This window comes from Protopterus annectens, chromosome 4.part0 (genome assembly GCF_019279795.1).
Source record: "Protopterus annectens isolate FY-2018-M chromosome 4.part0, PAN1.0, whole genome shotgun sequence".
Lineage (NCBI taxonomy): Eukaryota > Metazoa > Chordata > Ceratodontiformes > Protopteridae > Protopterus > Protopterus annectens.
This window is the reverse complement of record NC_056733.1, coordinates 702,457,222-702,478,296: the sequence shown is the minus strand read 5'-3', so window position 1 is coordinate 702,478,296 and position 21,075 is coordinate 702,457,222. Positions and strand designations below refer to the sequence as shown.

General features: G+C 42.1%; 1 protein-coding gene across 1 annotated transcript in view; it reads left to right on the top strand.

Annotated features, from left to right (window-relative positions):
* Positions 1 to 21,075, top strand: part of LOC122799545 (glutathione S-transferase theta-3-like) — a 167,732-nt gene that overhangs the window by 121,869 nt on the left and 24,788 nt on the right. Inside the window, exons 3-4 of the mRNA XM_044068675.1 lie at positions 9,382 to 9,532; positions 11,029 to 11,205. Coding sequence (XP_043924610.1) covers positions 9,382 to 9,532; positions 11,029 to 11,205 — 328 coding nt within the window. The remainder of the gene's footprint in view (positions 1 to 9,381; positions 9,533 to 11,028; positions 11,206 to 21,075) is intronic.

Sequence of the window (21,075 nt, the reverse complement as noted above, 5' to 3'; positions counted from 1 at the left end):
TTGGTTTGTATATTCTGTTATATTTTGTAGGTTTCTGTTTTTTGATCTCTCTGACCATGTTGTCATCATAATAGGTATTAGGAAAGCTATTTTTGGTTGTGTGTCGATATGTACTATTTTGTTGATTAGGCACATTGTGGTCCATCTCAGACATGTACCAATATTGTTGAACCATTATATTTGGGGCCAGCAGGACCTGTCTAATTGTGTTTCAATGAATGCACCAAGGTCTAGAGTGGTCTATTATCACTGACACATTTTGTTGATTGATCATTTTTGGGACCATTTGTACTCATCAGGTGGTTCATGATCAACATTATATGACTTGATCCATTATATTACATATTGTATATGGTATATTTTGATTGGTGGTGTTCATCATTGATTTTTTGATATATGATTATATTCTATATGGTTCTTTGGAGATATTGAGACCAATACGCAGTAACACGACTTTGGTTATTTCTTGAGGTCGATCTGGCTGTTTATTGTATTGGTCTACACGATTGGCTATTGATCCATCAGACTTATACACTATACCAAGGTTTTTTTATACATTATTTGTTTGCTGGTATTTGATGTATAATGGTCTGTTTTTGGACTATATTGATCTTTTATTGAGGTGTTTTTGGTATACATATATTGGATCATTTTTGTGTCAGTGTTGATATTAGAGTTTTACCAACCCAAAAATTTTTTTTGATTTAGGTATTTTCATTTTGGAACACTGTTTGGCTGGTCTGGTTGGGTTAAATTTTCAGGTTTCGAATATGGCACTCTCACCCATTATACAGGGCCTATCATCAGATATGGATGATTTATCTGTGTTTGGTTTGGACAAGAATGGTTTATCAACTGTGACAGATGTTGTTGGGTCTGATTTGGACGCACAATGTGATATATTTTTTAACAAATTGGGTAAGAATATGAGGATGGTTAGGACCAATGTGTGGCATTTACGCTTATTTAAAGCATATCAGCAGAAACACATTACCCCACGGGGTCTAAGGGTTAAAATACAATCTTTGGTCTCTGACATTGATGACCAGCTTATTCAGGATTGGGGCCATATTCAACAGTTGGCTTCATCCAAATTTGTGGATGCTTTGGCCAACTTTTATGAGCGCAAGGTACAGCAGGGCATCAAGGATTTGGAAACTATTTGTTTGCAGACAAATAAGTTTGAAGCTTGTGATTCCTTTACGACACAGGTCAAGAAACTCACTATAGATTTGTCCAAATTGGAAACCACTTTAAAAGATAGGAAAATCAAAAAATTTTTTAGGGATGTAGGTGATTATGACAGGGGTAAACCTTTTGATACTTCTAAGAATGTATCTTTCAGATTGCCTTGGGATGATCATAAATATGACAAGAGATCATCTACTCCCAAAAGAAAAAGGCCTAGGTCCATTTTAAAGAAAAATTCTGGTCTTTCAAGTGGGACATCTGGTGAAGATAATTCTTCAAATACAGAAGGGGAATTTGATTCACACTCATGTGAGGGATTACCTATGCCTAAACGAGACAACTTATCACACCCTCTCAATTTAGATACCGACGAGGGGGGCGGAAGCACAGGAAACACAACATCCAAACAAAGTTTGGAGACACTTTTGAAGATTATGACACAAGATTAAGCTCTGATTTTAATGTTCATAATATTTCATCTGTCAATTTGACCAATGTACAACTCAAACTATTAAATAAAGGGCTTAATTTTGTTCCTGGGTTCTTTGTTTCTGAACAGTCTTTGGCTCAGGATGTGATTAATTTTTGCCGTATTTTGAATCTGAAGGTGTTTTTTGATAATAATGTCTGTGATTCATCTTGTGATACAGTTGGTGACTTTAGATTTAAAAAATCCACTTTTACTCCACCTATGACTCATTTAGTGGGGGTATTTCAGAAAAATGTCCTTCGGGACATACATTGTCATCTTAAGGATTTTCCTGTCTCTTATAATAATTTGACTGCTGAAGAAATAAGCAGTTTGGATGAGTTGATTAATAACAAAAACCTTGTCATCATTCAAGCTGACAAAGGTGGAGCGGTGGTGATATTAGATAAAACTGCTTATGATAGTGAGGCCATGAGACAATTGGGTGATAAACAATATTATAGGCAGATGCTTGTGGATCCCTCTCCCCACTTTAAGCCACCAAATTGATGGATTTTTGACTGAGGCAGTGGAGGAGGGTATCATTACAGAATATGTTAAAGAACAATTAATGGTTGGGTCACCTAAACAACAGTATTTATATCTGTTACCTAAGATCCATAAACATGCCATGAATCCACCAGGGCGACCGATTGTCTCGGGACATGGGTCCCTTACTGAACCACTATCTGAATATTTGACTCGATATTTAAAACTGTTATTGAGTCATATTAGAGCTGGGATTCAAGACACCACCCAATTTTTGGATATTATTAATAACTCCCAACTTCAATCACATTGGCTATTATGTACCTTGGACATTACCTCTCTTTATACTAACATTCCACACTGGGCGGGTTTACAAGCGTTGGATTATTGGTTGGCTAGATCAGGTTTATATCAACCTGGATTCAACACATTTCTTGTATGCCTTACAGAATATGTTTTGTCAAGCAATGTTTTCTATTTTCATAATCTTTGTTATTGGCAAACGCAGGGTACTGCTATGGGTGCATCTTTTGCACCCATATACGCAGACCTTTTCATGGCATATATTGAAGAGATTATCTATGATGACAATCATAATATTTACATGTGTGAGATGGATATTTGGCGTCGGTATCTGGATGACTGTTGGTTGGTGTGGAAAGCTGATGAACAGTATCTCATGGAATTTCTTGAATATCTGAACAATAACATATGGGGGATTGAATTTAAATTGACCTATAACAAATCGAGGATAGTATTTCTTGATGTAGAAATTATTAGGAATCAGGATAACACCTTATCCTCCAGGATGTTCAGGAAATTTCCTGAATTTAATTCATTATTACATGCCACCAGCTTCCACCCACAACATGTCATCCAGAACATACCCAAATCTCAATTTCTAAGAGCCAGGAGAATCTGTTCTAGCCAACAATCTTTCCTTGATGCCCAGGATGATCTGACTCATAGATTCATTAGGAGGGGATATCGTCCAGGTTCTGTACATCTAGCTAAAAGATTTGTGTCTAGTTTAAACAGGGAAGATTTATTAATATACAAAGATAAGAGTAACTGTCATCAGTCACAACCTTTACGTTTGGTGACCACATATGGACGGAATACACAGGGTTTCAAAAATATTATACAGAGACATTGGAACGTTCTTAAAGCTGATTTAAAACTTAATTCTTTGTTGCCAGATCAGTGTTCTTTTTCATTTAGAAGGGGACAAGACCATTGGTTCTAAATTGAGTCATTATAAGAGAGTAGGTCCAGATTCTTCTGTTCATACTCAGCTGTACAGTTCAGGGAAACCCATTGTTGGATGTATTCCCTGTGGACATTGTTCATTTTGCATTCGTGTTTTACGCACCAATGAATTTAGTAGCAAAAATACTTCAGAAGTTTTTGATATTAAGTTTTGGGCTAATTGTAACACTGAGTGGGTCATCTATTTGGTGACCTGCAATTGTTCTGCTTTCTATGTTGGAAAGACCTCTCGGGCTTTTCGTCTTAGAATTTGTGAGCACTTAAGTGACATTAAAAATAAACGTATTAGTAATGCTCTGTATAAACATTGCTTAAAACATGTATCTGCTTCATTTAAATTTGTTGTTATTGACTGCATTAGGGGGAGATGTAAAGACAAACAGTTCTGGCAGGAATTACTTAGCTCCAAGGAGAAAAAATGGATCATTAAACTTGGAGCATTGTTTTCACCTGGCCTCAATGACCAATTGTGAATTCTGTGTTTGGATTGGCCCTATAGTTGGGCCTATCCCTATATATGTGTATGTATTGTGATACTCTGTTTTTTCATTTTGTATTTCACTGAAGAAGGCTCTGAGGAGCCGAAACCGGTTTGATGAATGTAGCTTTTTTGTCAAAAGTTTTTTCTGTTATCTACAATAATAGTACTTTAGGGGGGTTTTCCTCCCTAATGACAATAAATGGTTTTTGGATGTGGCTACTACCAACACTTGCTGGCGTTTTTGTTTGTTGTTAGTCCCTCTTGCTTTTCCCCAGGACCCGAGGAGGAGGAGACCCGATCTCGGTCAAGGTCATCGAGGCGGCATTCCCGGCCCACCTCTGTGGCCTCGTCGAGATCTACTTATAGTCTTTCTGATGCAGACTTGGAATGGATGATAAGGTTCATCCAGGCCCAGCTGCAGATGGGAGTCCTCTTGCCTTTTTTTGCCCTGAAAGCTGCTTCTCCAACCAGCTTCCCGGGTTCGGAGCACTCTGAGCCGGGCAGCGTTGGAGCCGGGGGTGGGTCGGCGCCGACAGTACTGGGTACTTCGGATCCGACCCTGCCCTTGAGTCTGTCTGGTCCTTCGTCTGATCCGACCTCTCGTAGCAGTGAGCCGAGCTTTGGATCTGAGGGATTCAGTGTGCTTTCGGCTCCGTCCCGGTCGGAGCACACGGGTCCTTCGGATCCGGTGGCCTGGGCGCCGGTTCCGATCCCTTCATCGGATCGGAGTGGGAGCCGGCTTTTGGATCCCAGGGAGAGAGGCTCCTCCCCTCGGCCTTCAATGTAGTGGAGAGGGCTATGTTGAGAGCATTTGGACCCCCCCCCCCGGTCCTTGCATCAGCTCCACCCTGCACTCCCTCTCTGCTGGGTCAGGCTTCCATCTCCCAGCCACAGGGACAGCCTGCTTCGATGTCCTAGGTTGTTCCACTGGAATAGGATATTGCTGGTGAGACCTCCTCTGACAGTCCCCCCCCCCCCCCGAGGAAGTGCCTTGCAAGCATAAATGTAAGAGGAGACACGTGGACTCCCCAGAGTCCTTAAGAGGACATGACTTGGATGAAGGGGAAGTCTCCCTAAGGTCATCCCCCCGAGGATGTCTCCTTTGGAGACTTCATGGAAATGCTCAGGATCGTGGGGGGGGGGGGGTCTGCTCCCAAGGCTTCCTCAGAGTCCGTGTTCCTGGAGGCTTTCGAAGCAGGCCCGTCTACCTCTTGGGTGTCCCCTCCGGCTGACCCCCTGGTGGACCTTATCACCACCAGGGCGTGGAAGGAGCCGGACACTGTGGAGCCAGTCCCCAAATGCCCGGATAGAATTTTGAGCCCCCCTGCAGACTGCTCCCATTGGAGCAAGGGCCCCCCCCCCCCATAGATGCCATGTTGATGGCAGCCATGAAGAGAGAATTAGCTCAGGAGAGCCCCTCTGTCCATCAACCGAGCAAGGAGTCCTGCTCGATGGATCACCTCGGGGAAGCGGGCATTTAGTTCAGCGACCTTCTCAGTAAGGTCTCTGAACTACATGGCACATGTCATCAGGATGCAGCGAGATCTTATCAAAGAATATGCTGCTTCCCCCCAGAGTCCATGGCGGAGGACAGGCAGTTGTACTCCACTCGTATGGCCACTCTTAAGATCAGTTTCAAATACCTCTATGCGGCTCTTGTCCCACGCCACAGAGGGAGCTGCTAGAGCCAGCGGAGCGGGTCTAGTCATGAGACGTCAGGCCTGGCTCCGACATTGTGACTTTGCGGACCCCTTTAAGGCGTCCCTTCACTCTTGAACCTGTCAGTAACCAAAGAATTTCCGGATGGTCACCCTTCAATCCATTCTCCCCCTCTTGCGGGAGAGCGACTGGATGTGCTCAATAGACCTCAAGGATGCGTACTACCGCATTTTAATGGACAGACGATCCAGGAGGTTTCTCCGCTTCTGGCTGCGAGCCAGTCACTATCAGTTCAGGGTCCTTCCCTTTGGTCTCACCACAGCCCCCAGGGTGTTTACCAAAGTGTTAGCAGTGATAGCAGCCCACGTGAGACTCCAGGGAATGCAGGTCTTCCCGTACCTGGACGACTGGCTTCTGTCTGCCCCAACAAGGCATCTACTCTGCGCAGCCAGAAATCACCTTCTCCGGCTAGCTCCCCATCTAGGCATTACGATCAACCTGGACAAATCCTCCCTTGCTCCAACACAAGTGATAGATTTCATAGGGGCCAAACTAGATACGAGATGTCTGCGAGCGTTCCTCACTTCGGAGCGACTTCAAAACCTGAGACTCCATGTGCGGGCCATCCTCCAATTAAAAGCCCCACCGGCGGAATTGGTCCTGAGGGTGCTAGGCTCCATGGCAGCAGCAATAACTCTTCTTCCATACGCTCGTCTGAATATGAGGGTGCTACATTGGACCCTTTTAATCCAATGGTCCTTTCAGTCTCTCCCCCTCAACCATCCTATCTCACTCAGCAGGGCTTGCAGGAGGGCCCTCTTGTTGTGGCTCCAGTCCCCGGACCTTCATACAGGACTACCCTTCTGCACGTCGCCTCCCCTCACCACGGTGACCACGGATGGCTCTCGCCTTGGGTGGGTGGGGGCATTGCTCGGGCAGAATGGTCCAAGGCATGTGGAATGACACACAGACCTTGCATATCAACGTTCTGGAGATGAGGGTGGTGCTGTTGGCATTGCAAGCACTTCAAAACCTTCTCCCCGTAGGAACTATTGCGATACCGACTGACAACATGTCTGTTGTCTGGTACATCAACAAACAGGGGGGAACCAGGTCCTACCCTCTGTGTCGAGAGGCCATGAGAGTGTGGGATGGGCGATCTCCAACCGCTTCCTTATCACAACGTACATTCTGGGACAGTCCAACATTCTGGTGGACAAGCTCAGCCGCACTATTCTTTCCCCTTGTGAGTGGTCTCTCAATTCCCAGGTAGCGAAGCAGATTTTTGCTGAATGGGGGCAACCCTGCTGCGATCTTTTTGCCACTCCCTCAAACACTAAATGCTGTAGCTTTTCCGCTCTGATTTCCCCCCCTCAGGGAAGCCCCGAGAGACGCTCTAGTTCATGCTTGGCCTCCTGGTCTACTTTATGCCTATCCTCCTCTACCCCCTGATGCTGAAACTGATACAGAAAGCCTCTCTGTTGGGGAGCAGAATGATCCTCATTGCCCCATTCTGGCCTCGTCAAACTTGGTTCCCTTACCTGTGGTCTCATCTGGTGAATCCTCCCTGGATTTTTGTATCCCATTCCGGATCTAATATCCCATCCCTTAGGCATACCGACCCTGAATCTGGACAACCTGAAGCTGACAGCTTGGCTGCTCCAGTTCCACTCTGTCAGGACTCCCGGCATCTCGTCACCAGTTAAAGCCATCTTGGTGGCAGCACATAAACCTTCCACTAGAAAAGTCTATCGCAGTAAATGGAAGCGTTTTTCCATCTGGGCGGAACACCATAACCTAGATCCCTTCACTGCTTCATTGCCATCTGTCTTGGATTTCCTCACTGGACTTTTTCAACGGGGAGCTAGCTGTTCTACGGTCAAGGTTCAATTGGCAGCCATTTCTTATTACCATGTGGGACAAGAGTCAGGTCCCTTTCAGGTCCCTTGATGACTGCGAAATTATGTAAAACCTTCCTCAGGGGTACCTTCCTGCTCAGGCCTCCTGTCAAGGAAGCTGTACCCCCTTGGGATCTATCATTAGTCCTTAAAGCCTTGACTGCCCCTCCCTTTGAACCAGCTGCCTCGGCCGAACTTAAATATCTTTCCTGGAAAACGGCGTTCCTTGTCGCCATCACTTCAGTGAAAAGAGTTTCCGAACTTCAGGCCCTTTGTGCGAAACCTCCCTACTTGATTTTTCATCAGGATAATGTACCTCAGGACCAACCCCTCCTTTCTTCCTAAGGTGGCCTCAGAAACCAATATCAATCGGTCCATTAACCTGCCAGTTTTCTTTCCTAAGTACCAGAATAAAGGAGAATACAAGCTGCATTCCTTAGATGTGCACAGACAACTGTGCTTCTACATTCATAGGACTGCTGGTCACAGACAATCCAATCTGGGTAAAGCTATTTCTAAGGTCACCTTATGATGGATTTCAGTGTATTCTTCTGGCCTATGAAACTTCGGGGAGGCCCGCACCTCATTACGGGCACATTCTACTCGCTCCATATCTACTTCTGCTGCCTTTAGATCTAGAGTATCTTTGGATGATATTTGCCCTGCAGCCACTTGGGCCTCATCTCATACCTTTATCAACCATTATAAGCTGGACGTTATTTCCAGAGGGGGAGCATCCTTTGGCTCCGCAGTGCTACGGAACATCCTTCCATGATGGCCTCCAAAGATTTAGGTAGCTGGGGACTCTGTCCCAAAGGTTGCTGACAAATGAAGTCCCTACTTCAGATTAAGAAGTTATGTACTCACCATAACGTTCCATCTGTGTAGGTGACTTCTTTTGTCTGCAACCACCCTCCCCCCTCCTTCCCCCTGGCCTTCAGAAGTCTATTCTTGAATGTCCTTTCTTGGTCCCTTTCGGGACACTTTTGGTCTGAGATTTGGTACAAGGGCAAACTTGATCTGAGGTCAATCAGGGTTGGCAGGGGATTGTGGGTAAGGGGAGGAGCTAGGAGCTCTGATCCATAATCTGTAAAATAAGTTGCCGGCTCGGGTCCGAAGTCGGATCCAAGACCCAAAGGTTGCAGACAAATGAAGTCACCTACTCAGATGGAACGTTATGGTGAGTACATAACTTCTTATTTTGCACTTGGAATGTGACCTCAAATGCTACTGTGATGTGTCAGCTGTGGGAGTGGAACTGATGGCAGAAAAGCACAGAAATGATCTGGAGATGTTGGACTGAAGCACCAGCAACCAAGTGAGAGGGCAGTGGCAAGCCAGGGGAATGTTGGGGGTGGAGTATAATCTCAGGGCGACTGACATTAATGCTGCTGTTGCACCCTGCCCTGGTCAGGATGCACCTTTTGTACTCTATGCATGTATGGCAGCCATACAAGGAGAGCAGTTTCAGAAGTCAAGAGAAAAGCCACCAGAAGAGTTTGTGGAATGGAGAAAGTTTTTGTCCAGATACATGAGAAGTTAAAAGCTTTTCTTACTGGGAATTGGAAGGTATAGAGGGAACATTCCATGCCTGCACAGGATCATGTTCAGGAGATGGGAAGGGGCCGACCTAAAGAACATATCTAGCGACCTCTATAGATGAACTCTTCATTAATCTGCAAAAGTATTTCTTCACAGGAAGGGTTCCAGACTGTGTAGACTACAGAAATGGGGGTAGAATCTACTGCATTGAAAAAAGGGGAGGAATGGAAGGAAGGTATAATATTTAATGCACTTAGAGTATGTTGGCTTATTGTCTTTTGCCATCAAGCAAACATAATTTCAGATTTTCAAGGAGTTTGACAATCTGTTTGAATATGCTTTGGTTGAATTCCAGGTGTTTCATAAGTGTCAATTATTTGTAGCACTGCAATCCTTGTGTACCTGGCTCAGAAGTACAAAACTGCTGATCACTGGTATCCCTCAGACCTGCAGAAACGGGCACGGGTTGATGAATTTCTTGCATGGCAACACACTACACTGACCATGAATAATGGCAGGCTTATGATGATGAAGGTAAGAAGACAGATATTCTGAGTTTAGACAGAGAAATGAATACTTGGCTTTTGTTAAAGAAATCTCAGATTTAACCAAGATTGTTGCTGTGCGACACATTATACCAGCATTTCCAAGTTGCTGTAACACCAGATGTTGAAACTTAAAAAATCATGAATTTAAATGAAGCTAAAGCAAAATTAGTGATTGTTACAAATGTTTTGCAGTTGGAGCTTACAGCCCCAACCTCAGAGCCAGTGTGGTACATTTTAGTAGCACAGATTAAGAGGTAAAGAGTGCTGAGCAATAGCAGAAACAGCCAAATGTGTGGAACGCAGGTGGAAAAACTTACATTTAAAATGTTACATTGAGATATTTTATAGAGTGTATGTTTACTGTAATGAAGAGGGCTCTTCTAGCTATTGCTCTGTAGTTTATATCGGCTACTAGGCTAAGATGGGTACCACGGTCACTTGTTAATCAGTTTATTGTAAGTACAGTAGATCATGGCACATAATTGTACATAATGTGCGCACACAGACAGGAGCGGCCTTAGGTCAACTGGTGCCCTAGGCAAAAGGGTTTCACGGCGCCCCCTACCACACCACCTGGTGCCCCCATCCTGGTCTACCTACACCAAATAAACACTGGAAAAGTGCCCCTGCTAGAGCGGCGCCCTAGGCGGCTGCCTAGTTAGCCTATACCTAAGGCCAGCTATGCACACAGATATAAATACATAGAAACATACATGTATGCGCTCACTCGAGCTCGCTCTCATGCTCTCGCGCGCTAGCTCTCATGCTCTCGCGCGCTAGCTCTCATGCTCTCGCGCGCTAGCTCTCATGCTCTCGCGCGCTAGCTCTCATGCTCTCGCGCGCTAGCTCTCATGCTCTCGCTGTCTTGCGCGCCCGCTCTCTCGTACTACATGCAGACACAGTACATAGGTTTTCACGCACTTACAGAAGCACACGCATTCACGCACTTACAGAAGCACACGCATTCACGCACTTACAGAAGCACACGCATTCACGCACTTACAGAAGCACACGCATTCACGCACTTACAGAAGCACACGCACTTACAGAAGCACACGCATTCACGCACTTACAGAAGCACACGCATTCACGCACTTACAGAAGCACACGCATTCACGCACTTACAGAAGCACACGCATTCACGCACTTACAGTGCGTGTCTCTCTGCATAACACAAATTCAGATCTGCAGATGTAGACACAGATATATATGCATACGTGCGCACACACCATTCCACAAATTAAGCCTTCAGCGCTCTTCTGCATAATGCAGTTTGTTAAAAGGAAAGTACAAACATCATAGAAGCCTTTTCCTTTAGACCAATGTACCACAGTATTTCAGTTGTAAGTATATGCTAAATCTACTGTCATATACCTGCTTGTTAATTGACAAAAAACAGAACTATCTAGGTACATAAGGATTAAATCATGTTGGAAGATATCGCCCTCTCTAACTGCTTCTCTACTTCCTCCTGTTCTACAGACTATGGCCCCCATGTTATTGGGTCATCCAGTCCCTGCAGAGAAGGTGGACGCTGCTGTACAGGAACTGAACATGTCTCTGAAGCAGATGGAGGAGAAGTTTCTGCAAGACAAGACATTCCTCACTGGCGAGGAAATTTCATTGGCTGATCTAGTGGCATTTACAACAGCTGCCCAGGTAAGAAATGGCTTTAATCTCTCTCCTACCCAGGAGTAAAGGTGCCAACACATTATTTAACCTACATAATATATGCGGAAGGCTATATAGGCACCGATGTTGATTAAATACTTATAAAGGAGAGGAAATACTTAGGAGTATCAGAATGAAAGGAAAATGTAAATAAGACAAGCCTGACATCTGATTAATACTGTTACACTGCCTGACATAAGCTACTGAGAAATTGTTTATGAACATGCTGTTTTAAAACTATATAATTAGAAGGATAAGTGCCAAGTACATATATTATAATCCCTACCGATAAATGCGAGAGACTAAATAGGCACCATAGATATGTATAATCTCTGAATAAAGGAAGGTTAAGTAATGTGTGGAAGGAAAAGGCAAATATGTCAACACGAATACCATGTCATGCAACTGTATATAAACTACTGAGGAAATGTGTATGAATATGATACCTAAAGTTACATTATTAGGTTATACAGAACCAAATGATATTGCCAACATCCTGGCAGATCGGTTCAGTGCTAACTTTACCCCCCTCTCACCCCGTAAAGGGCCCATATCTATACAGGAAGAATGCAGAGTCCCTGTAATCACAACTATGCAGGTAAAAGCTGCACACTCTAAAGCCAAAAACACAGCATCCATGGGACCGGACAACATCCCAGGCTGTGTTTTACATGAACTTCAGAATGAACTGGCTCCCCACTTAAGCATCATGTTCAATAATAGCCTCGCATCAGACTTTGTGCCCACTGAATGGCGCACAACAACAGTTATCCCACTCCACAAAGGGGGGAGCCACCACTGATCCTGGGAACTATCGACCTATTAGCCTGATGAGCCTGGTCTGCAAGGCCATGGAACGTATCATCATGGAACTCCTAAACAGACATTGGTAACCTCCAAACTCTGGATCCCACCCAGTTCGGGTTTGTGAAAGGCAGATTGTACCTCCTGAACCTGATCGACTTCTTTGAGGCAGTCACCAAAGCCGTGGATGAGGGTAAGGTGGTTCACACAGCCTATCTTGACCTCGTCAAGGCTTTCGACACCATCCCCCATTCTGGAATTATAGCTAAACTCACTAAACTAGGTATAAATCCCTACGTCACAATATGGGTTGCCAACTGGCTCGCTGACAGAACCCGCACTGTAAAAGTTGCTGACTCCAAATCTGACCTCAAAGCAGTGACAAGTGGAGTACCACAGGGTTCTGTCCTGGGACCTTTCCTGTTAGCCCGTACTTCAGAGAAGTAGACACCAAACACAGAAGGCCTCTGGCTAATGAAGTTTGCAGATAACTGAAAACTAGGAGCCATAGGAGCCATAGTCAAGTCCCCAAATTATGTGGACATTCTACAGAAGGGCCTCACTGAGACAGATGCCTGGTGTCAGAGCTATGGCCTCAAGCTCAATGTAAAAAAGTGCAGTGTCCTCCCCTTTGGTAAAAACTTTGTACCCATGAACTACAACATAGGCAGCAATCTACTTAACACCAAATGTGTGAGACCTTGGGACCCAGGTGGACAGTAGTCTCTCTCCTTTGATAGTCACATCACCACAGTAGTCAGGAAGTCCTTCTACGTGGCACACCATCATAAAAGGGTTTTCATCCAGGAAAAAAGAGGTCATTATTCCCCTCTACTAGTCACTGATTAGACCCATTATAGAGTACGACGCCTCTTTTGGAATGTACCTCACAAGACATCTGCAGCAGCTGGAAAGGCCACAGAAGTACCTCACAGAGGATTACTGGCCTCAAACAAATGTCCTACACTGACCACCTCAAAAAACTCCAGCTTTAAACTCCAGCTTTACTATCGCCTACTCAGAGGTGATCTGCCTAACATATAAAGCTATGTCAAGCCCAGAGCTGTTGGAAATGCTACACCTAAAGAAGTCCCAGCCACTCCAAGCTACATGCTCTAGGGACCTAAACCTTATTACCACAGTAAACAGGACATGCTGGAGGGATAGATTCTTGTCCCAGAGACTTCCTGTACTCTAACAATCTATGTCAAGCAAAGTTCTTCATTAACATTCAAAAATCTGAGTGGATGGGAAATGGGAAATACACCCCGGGGATCACTTCTGTGTCTCTGCTCGACAGTGGTACAGGAAAACTTTCTTGGGTGGCGTAAGCCATGGAACCTTGCTGGCTAGGCTTACATAGGCTCTTGGGCCGATAGCCTAGTACCTACCTATGAACCTGTAAGTGCCAAGATTTTTTCACAACCCACATAGATTTATGTAAAAGACCATACAGATACCAAACGAGTTTGACAAACCTGACATTAATATAACAGTACGATGTTACACAACCTGATCTACACTGTTGAGAATATTTTCAGTGGACTGCTTTAAAAACACTATTAGGAAGAACAAATCGCAAGATAAAAGCATTGCATGCTGCACCTACTACAACACTACAAATGTATAGTTTTTTTGAAAGGGACTTTATTAGCATTGTTTTCTGGGGAACTCGTTTGTTCAGCTTAGTTCGTATTGTATATAGTCACACACGGGGGTTAATGTGCTACAAATCCACATGTAAAAAGAAAACAACCAAAGATTAGATGGCGAAGTAATCCATACTGAACCTTCACCTCCCCCCCTCCCCCTGATTATTCCTGGTACAGGGGTATAGTGGATAGGTACAGAGAAGGGATGGGAATAGATGCTTTACACAACCATTACACACCAACACATATGAAGACCACAAATCCAAACTAACACATCATATATAATGAATATATTTAATAAATAAATGTGGGAACTAGAGTCACGAAATATTAAAGGACTCCAAAATGTGAAAAAAAAGAATATTCATACACCTTGCATTTGAAAACCCAGAGCTAATCTCATACTAATACAAGAAACACATTTGACCACAGAGCAATGGACAGAAGTTAGCAGGAAGAAATGGATAAGGCAAATCATAGCCTCCGAGGGAAAGACAAACTGCACTGGGGTGACCATAATCAAAAACCAATTTCAAGAAAAAAAAAATCGTTAAAACCAAAGCTAATGTGGAGGGAAGATGGTGTTGCATAACATTACTAACCCTACACTACCAAAAATATAATGGTACTTAATATATATGCACCCTGTAGTAACCAACAACACTTTCACTATATCCAACCTTAAACCAGTTTAAAGACTACTGTTTAGTGATTGGAGGTGACCGGAACACATACCAAAAGGAACACATACCAAAACACAAAGAAAGACACATCTAACTTGACTAAATCCTATAATAAACAAGCCTCTCTAGCTTTAAACGAATTAAAACAAGACTTCAAAACTATAGGACCCATTTAAATATGGGGATAATGAATATAAAGCCGTGAAATTCACATTTTATTCGCAATGCCATAAAATGTGGTCAAGAATAGACTTCTTTCTAATTTCAGATATATTCACTAACATGGACCCAACAACAATTATCCACACCAGGTTTTTTTCAGACCATTCTAAAATCACACTGAACATCTACTGGGACAAACAAATATAGAGAATAGAGGGCATAACTGGTCATTAAACCCCAATTTGCTCACCAAAATAGTGATAAAAAAGTAGAAGAAATACTAAAAGCATCTCTTGCTAATACTCTCAAGTATCAATGGACATAGAATGGGCCACAACCAAAGCACAAATTAGAGTATATCAAAAAAGCAGCATATTGTAAAAAAAATACAACTAAAAGAGGAACAGACACTAAAAGGGAAAATAGAGCATCTTGAAAGAACTATTAAGTAACCCTAACAAACAGAGGAAGAACTCTTAAAAATGCAGAGACCTTTATATGCTAGAAACCAGAAACCTATCCTTCTACGAAGCTAGGATGCTAGCCACCTATGCAGAAGCACAAATTCCATCTAGAGCACTCTCCAGAATTATCTCGCAACACAAAACCGGCTCCAATATATCGGAAATAAATCACAAGGACAAAAACTACACAAAAAATGAGGACATTGTCAAAATATTTGAACAAATGTACTCTTGGATATATGGAGAGCAAACATTACAAACATCAGAGGAAGATAGAACTCTCTCCTTCAAAAACTGAAATTCCCCAAACTAGATTTAGACCAAAAAAACTAACCGAACCCATATCCATCAATGAGATGATCACAACGATCAAACACTTAAAAAAAAAAACGCACAAGGCCCCGGGACCAGATGGTTTCACCTCAGAATTCTACAAAGCGTTTACCCCCTTGATAGGTAAATTACTACATTATATTTTGAACTACATAATAAACAATAAAATAAATTAATATTCACTTCATTGCTTCTAAAACCATCTTTATATTAAAAGAACTTGCTGACCCCAAAAACCCTGACAGCTACAGACCCATCTCCCTCTTAAACCTGGATACAAAAATACTTACCTCAATACTTGCGAATAGATTGAAAAACCTGATAGAAAAATAATTTCTGAAAAATCTGGATTTACACCACATAGACTAGTGACAACACACTAACATTAGATGCGCTAATTTCCTATGCAAATCTGAACAGTACTAACATCTATACAATGGTAGATGCTCACAAGGCATTTGATAGGGTCAACATAGAATTCTTACTCCAAACATGACCGTACTTTGATATACCTAATAACTTCATACAGATCATCCAAACTCTCTATAGTAATCCCTATATATTAATAAAATGTGGTAAAATGGAATTCTGATAACAGGCATCCTTGCCTTGTTCCATTTTTTTATCACCCTTTCTCTTTAACCTATACTTAGAACCTCTATTCTTACACATTAAACAAAGTACATACCATAACCCCCATCAGTACACAACTTCAAAATTTATCTCGCCGTTTTTGCAGACTATCTGAACATATACTTCATCACACCAAATTCAGATATAAACAAAATAACTACAATTGAACAATTCTCGACCATGTCTAACTATAAATTAAATCTTAAAACCAATATTTTCCCCTTACTCATTCCATTAATACCACTTCTGGACACTAAAAATAAAAGAAGAAACTAAATATTTGGGAATTGCCTTTTTCCAGAATAAACAAGATTTCTACCAATATAATGCAACTCTCTCAAATGGCAAAAACATAATGCAAGACTGTAAAAGGTGGAACAACCTAAAACTATCTAATAAAAATGAATATTTTATCTAGAATAATGTACATTTTCATGACATCACAGGTAATAATACATAATAAACTCTTTAACCAAATACACTCCTTTCTGGCAAAGTGTATATGGGAACCTAAAAAAAAAACAGAATTTCCTATCCAAAATTAACACTGCCTAAGAACAAAGGAGGGCTGAATCTACCGGATTTTAAAACCTATTAATCTATCATTAATACCAACAGAATACTAAGAATAGCTGAACACGATCTGACAAAGAAAAACTGGTGGTCTCCTTGGGTGACAATATACTATAGATATATTAAAGCACTATTTTATTTATTTATTTATTTATTTATTTTACATTTGTTGACCGGGCTAGTCTGGCTGGATACATGTCCATTTTCAGCAGAGGCCCGAGGAGAAAAGCTCCACTAAATACTAAGTACATTACAAATAATCATTACTGTTAAGAAATAGCAAAAATTGGAAGTCATAACAACTAAGTATCACACTAGGTATCGGTCCTAAAGCACTCCCATTCCTGAGTCAAAAAGAAATGCAAACAACATTCTAGATCACTTAAAACACTCTTATCAACAACACGAAAACTGTTTCAATCTTTGAACCTTGGACAAGCCATAACAATACTACAAGCCCTAACAATACTACAACCTCTCCATAAAAAAAACAAACCTAAAAATAAATAAAATGCTAAACTTGGAATGCTTTCCGCATCTAAAAGACAAAACAATCCAAGATATCTTCCCATATCTTAATTGCACAATACAGGAAATGAAATTAGGACTAACTTAAAATCTTTCCAAATCTTAAATAATAATACTAAGACAAATCAAAGAACTGTGTTCCAGTTATCTCCAAAACACTACTATATCCAGTAGTGACATAGAAACTTGCAGTTTACTTTGGAAAAATATTCTTTCAATAAGGAAAACTATTACTAATTCATATAAAATAAGTGAGATTAAATTCCAGAAGGAGCTTCTCTTTTCCAGCTACTGGAGAAAACTAAAACCCTCCATAGATGGCTAACAAATAACACAAGCAATTAGCTTAACACTGAAGATCATACCACTTAAAAAATTTGCTTACACACAGCTAATGATCAATAATGTTTACTTCACACCTGCAATCCTCCACAAATTCAATAAATAAAGGTCATCACTATGCCCGCACTGCAAGGGCCATACAGACGACCTATTGCATGTATTTTGGAGTTGCAAATGTGTGTACAAATTATGGAATTCTCTCCAAGTACAGTTACAAAAGATGGGCTACCAAACTTCAACATTAACTTGGGAATTTGCCTTATTACACATTCTTCCAACTAACATTCCCAAAAAAAACAAGCAGATACACTCATAATTTTTTCTACTAATGAAATTATATGTAGCTCTCTAATAGCTAGATCCGTTGAATGTCTTGGGAGGTTTTTAAACAAATGGGCATAAAACATCTCCCGGCTCACAAAATAGTAATGGGTAAAAGAAACCAAAACATGAAGTCCAGAGAAATCTGGGAACAAACCTTTAATACAATACTAGCATAGTCAACTACATAGCAACGTAAGAATACACCTTAATGGAACTAGAAACTCTTACAGGATTTGACAGACTAATCATAGTTTGGGTATTAAGATTGTATGTGTTTTTATATAACAATTGAGCTAATGGTAAAAGCATCTGTGTAAATTGTGTTGTATGACCTACACCTTATGGTATTAATACTAATGTATGACCTACTCCTCTGGTCATGTAAAGATCAAATTGTTCTTTGTCATATATAATTGTACAAAAAAAAAGAAATTATTGGAAAAAAAAAGGCAGGCTGCCACAACATGCTGTTCTGTTCATCAATATACAAAATGTAAGAAACTAGAAAAGCCAGACTACAGTATGTTTACACAGCAGTCATGTTTTTCTGCAGTCGTGGCTGTTGCAATTCAGTTATATATGAATTTAGTCCTTACAGCAGGGATCAAGCATGAGGCCCCTTTTCCAAGAACATCAACAAAGGAAATGATCACAGTTATGTAGGCTTGTACACAAACGCTACAAACACTAACTCGTATGCAGGCTTGTACACAAACACCAACTCTCATATGTATCACAGGGATGGGCTATGGCTTTATTTGTGTCTTTCAGCTTTTCCTGGTTAGGGGTCGCCGCAGCGGAACTCCGGTTTGGTAGTGGATTTTTACATACCGGGTTACCAGCCCTGATGCACAACCTTCAACGAAGGCACGCCCCATTCACGTATGCCTTCACACAGACTACTCTAGCTGAGAATCGAATGGGACAACATCTTGCTATGAGGCGACAACGCTACAGCAGCACCACCACCGCAGTTTAAAAAAAAAGAAAGTGGACACTTTCGGTTTTAAATAGCTGAGCTGAAACATCAAAGAACTTGCAGGCCAGCAAATATACAAACAGCCCATGGCAACCGCAATGCATAAAAACAAAGATAAGACATTCTCTCGAGTTAGAATCCAGAGCAGTTCTGTAGATAACGCACCTTAAACTAACTTCCTGATTTATGTATATAGTCTGTATATATTACTGTAACCACTGTGTAACACTGTTTCTACTTCTGAACCAATTAATGTTTAATTTTTTTTTCTGCGTCTATGTTCTTGTTGAAGCTTTTCTCCCTGGGCCTCCACTGAAAATGGGCTCTTATTAGGCCCCATGGGCTTTCCCGGTAAACATATGCAATAAATATCTTGGCATCTACAGTTGCATAACTTGTGAACCCTGATAAATAACTGGGTCTGGCTTTCAGTACGGGAAGGGGCAAGCTGAGCTAATGGGTTTCATGCTGAGGTGATTACTTCATTATGCAGACGGACATCACGACTCTTCAGTGAATAACTTCAATTGACTGTTCAACAGAAGATGGAGGTGTGATGCATATGCATGGGAACCCCAAGTCACAAACAGTGGCTTAGCACATTCACAAGAATCTTAATAGCAGCATATGTTCAGAGACATTTAGGAAACGGGCTTTTAAATCAAAGAAAAATACACCTCAATAATTACCTAGTTCTTGTGTCACCAGACAGTTGCATTTAAGCACAGACAGCTCACCCGAAGGTAGCCAAATCAAATGGGTGGCCATATTTGTGCAATTACTATTCCACTATACCATCTGACTTTACATTACTGATTTCCGTACAGGTGTAGCAGACTATTTATGGAAATCACACAAGGCAAGTCGCCAAATGGATGTCTGGCATTATGGTTGACACTGACTATTCAGACCACACTGTGGCAGTTTTACACAACTATGAAATTAATAAAGGGCAGTCATCTATCTCTCCTTTTCTCTATCCGACCACAGAACAGTATTGTATCACTGTGGCTTCCAGGTACAGTTTATAGCACAATGTCAAATGTCAGGTGTGCACACTTTGTGAGAAGTTCTTACAGACAATGAATACATAGACATACACGCCTTATCCGGAGCATGTTGGAAGAAATGTAACCACTGTTCTGTATTCAGGCATACTGGTCACTTGTACTGTACAACTAAACATATACGAAGCACCACTGGAAGCCATTTTCATCTGCACTACCACTGTAGGTCCATGAATTTGTGTAACAACCTTCCATCAGCATTTCTATTCACTAGTGACAATTGGGCAAGAACAGTTGGGGAGAAATTTAATGATCCTTGTTTCTTTAGGGATATCACCGTGCTTCCTTGTTTTTTGTGGTGGAAACAAAGAAGTGTTAAAATGGAATTTTACTGCTTACTCCTGTTCATTTTCATTCACTACCAAAAACTGGGATTTTGGAATGGTTTGAATACACTCCATAAAGCATGTGTATGCCCCCTATTGGCTCTGTGTCTGTCAGAACTCGGCAGCCTTGTGTCAATAAGCTACTGGCCAGACTGTCTGCAGATGTTCTTCATCTCACATTGCTGCAGTCCTAACACTTGGGTAGTCCGCTGTCCTCGGTCGGCCCGAATATCAGAGTATAAGGCTGACGTCGGTCAAGGCGCATTTGACTGACATCAGAACGTCAGGGTACAAATGCGCATGACCGACGTCATATCCTCAGTCTTTTTTGCCGCATGGTCCGATGCAGAAGCAGTGTTGCAAGTGCCGTTCGGCGTTCTGAAATTTTCGGAGTTTCAGACCGAGTCAGAGTTGGTTAAGTACCCGTTGGGAATATTTTGGTTTTTCTTGCCTCAGTGATTTACGGATGTCAGAAAAAGTGAATAACTGTATTACTTGTGGGAAACAGATACCGCATAGGGATTACCATAATTTGTGTATACCTTGTTTGGGACCAGAGCACGGCGTTGTTGGGTGTCGCTTTTGTGCTAGGTTCAATAAAGCACTATTAAGCGCAGATTAGATTGTGCCAGGTTGGTCTTTGGGAAGCGTTGCAATTACAATATGCCGGATGCTCCGGCTTCCTCAAAGAAGCGTAAAGACAAGGCAGTCCAACCTAGGTTAGAGGAGTCGTCCGAACGGACGCCCGGTTCTTTAGAGGTCAGTGGAACCGGGTGGTTCGATGGAGGCCTCTGGAGTCCCAGGGAGAAACTTTACTTTACAGGATGTGGCCTCCCAGGAGGCAGGTCAGGCTGTCTCAGGTAACTGTACTCCCTCCCTTCCTAAGGTGTCTAGGCCCTTTCTTTCTGCCTCCAAGGCTTCTCCAGGGGCAGGTCTAGTTTAGCTTCTGTGGGTGTCACTCCTAGTTCTTCAGGTTCTGTGCCTAAGA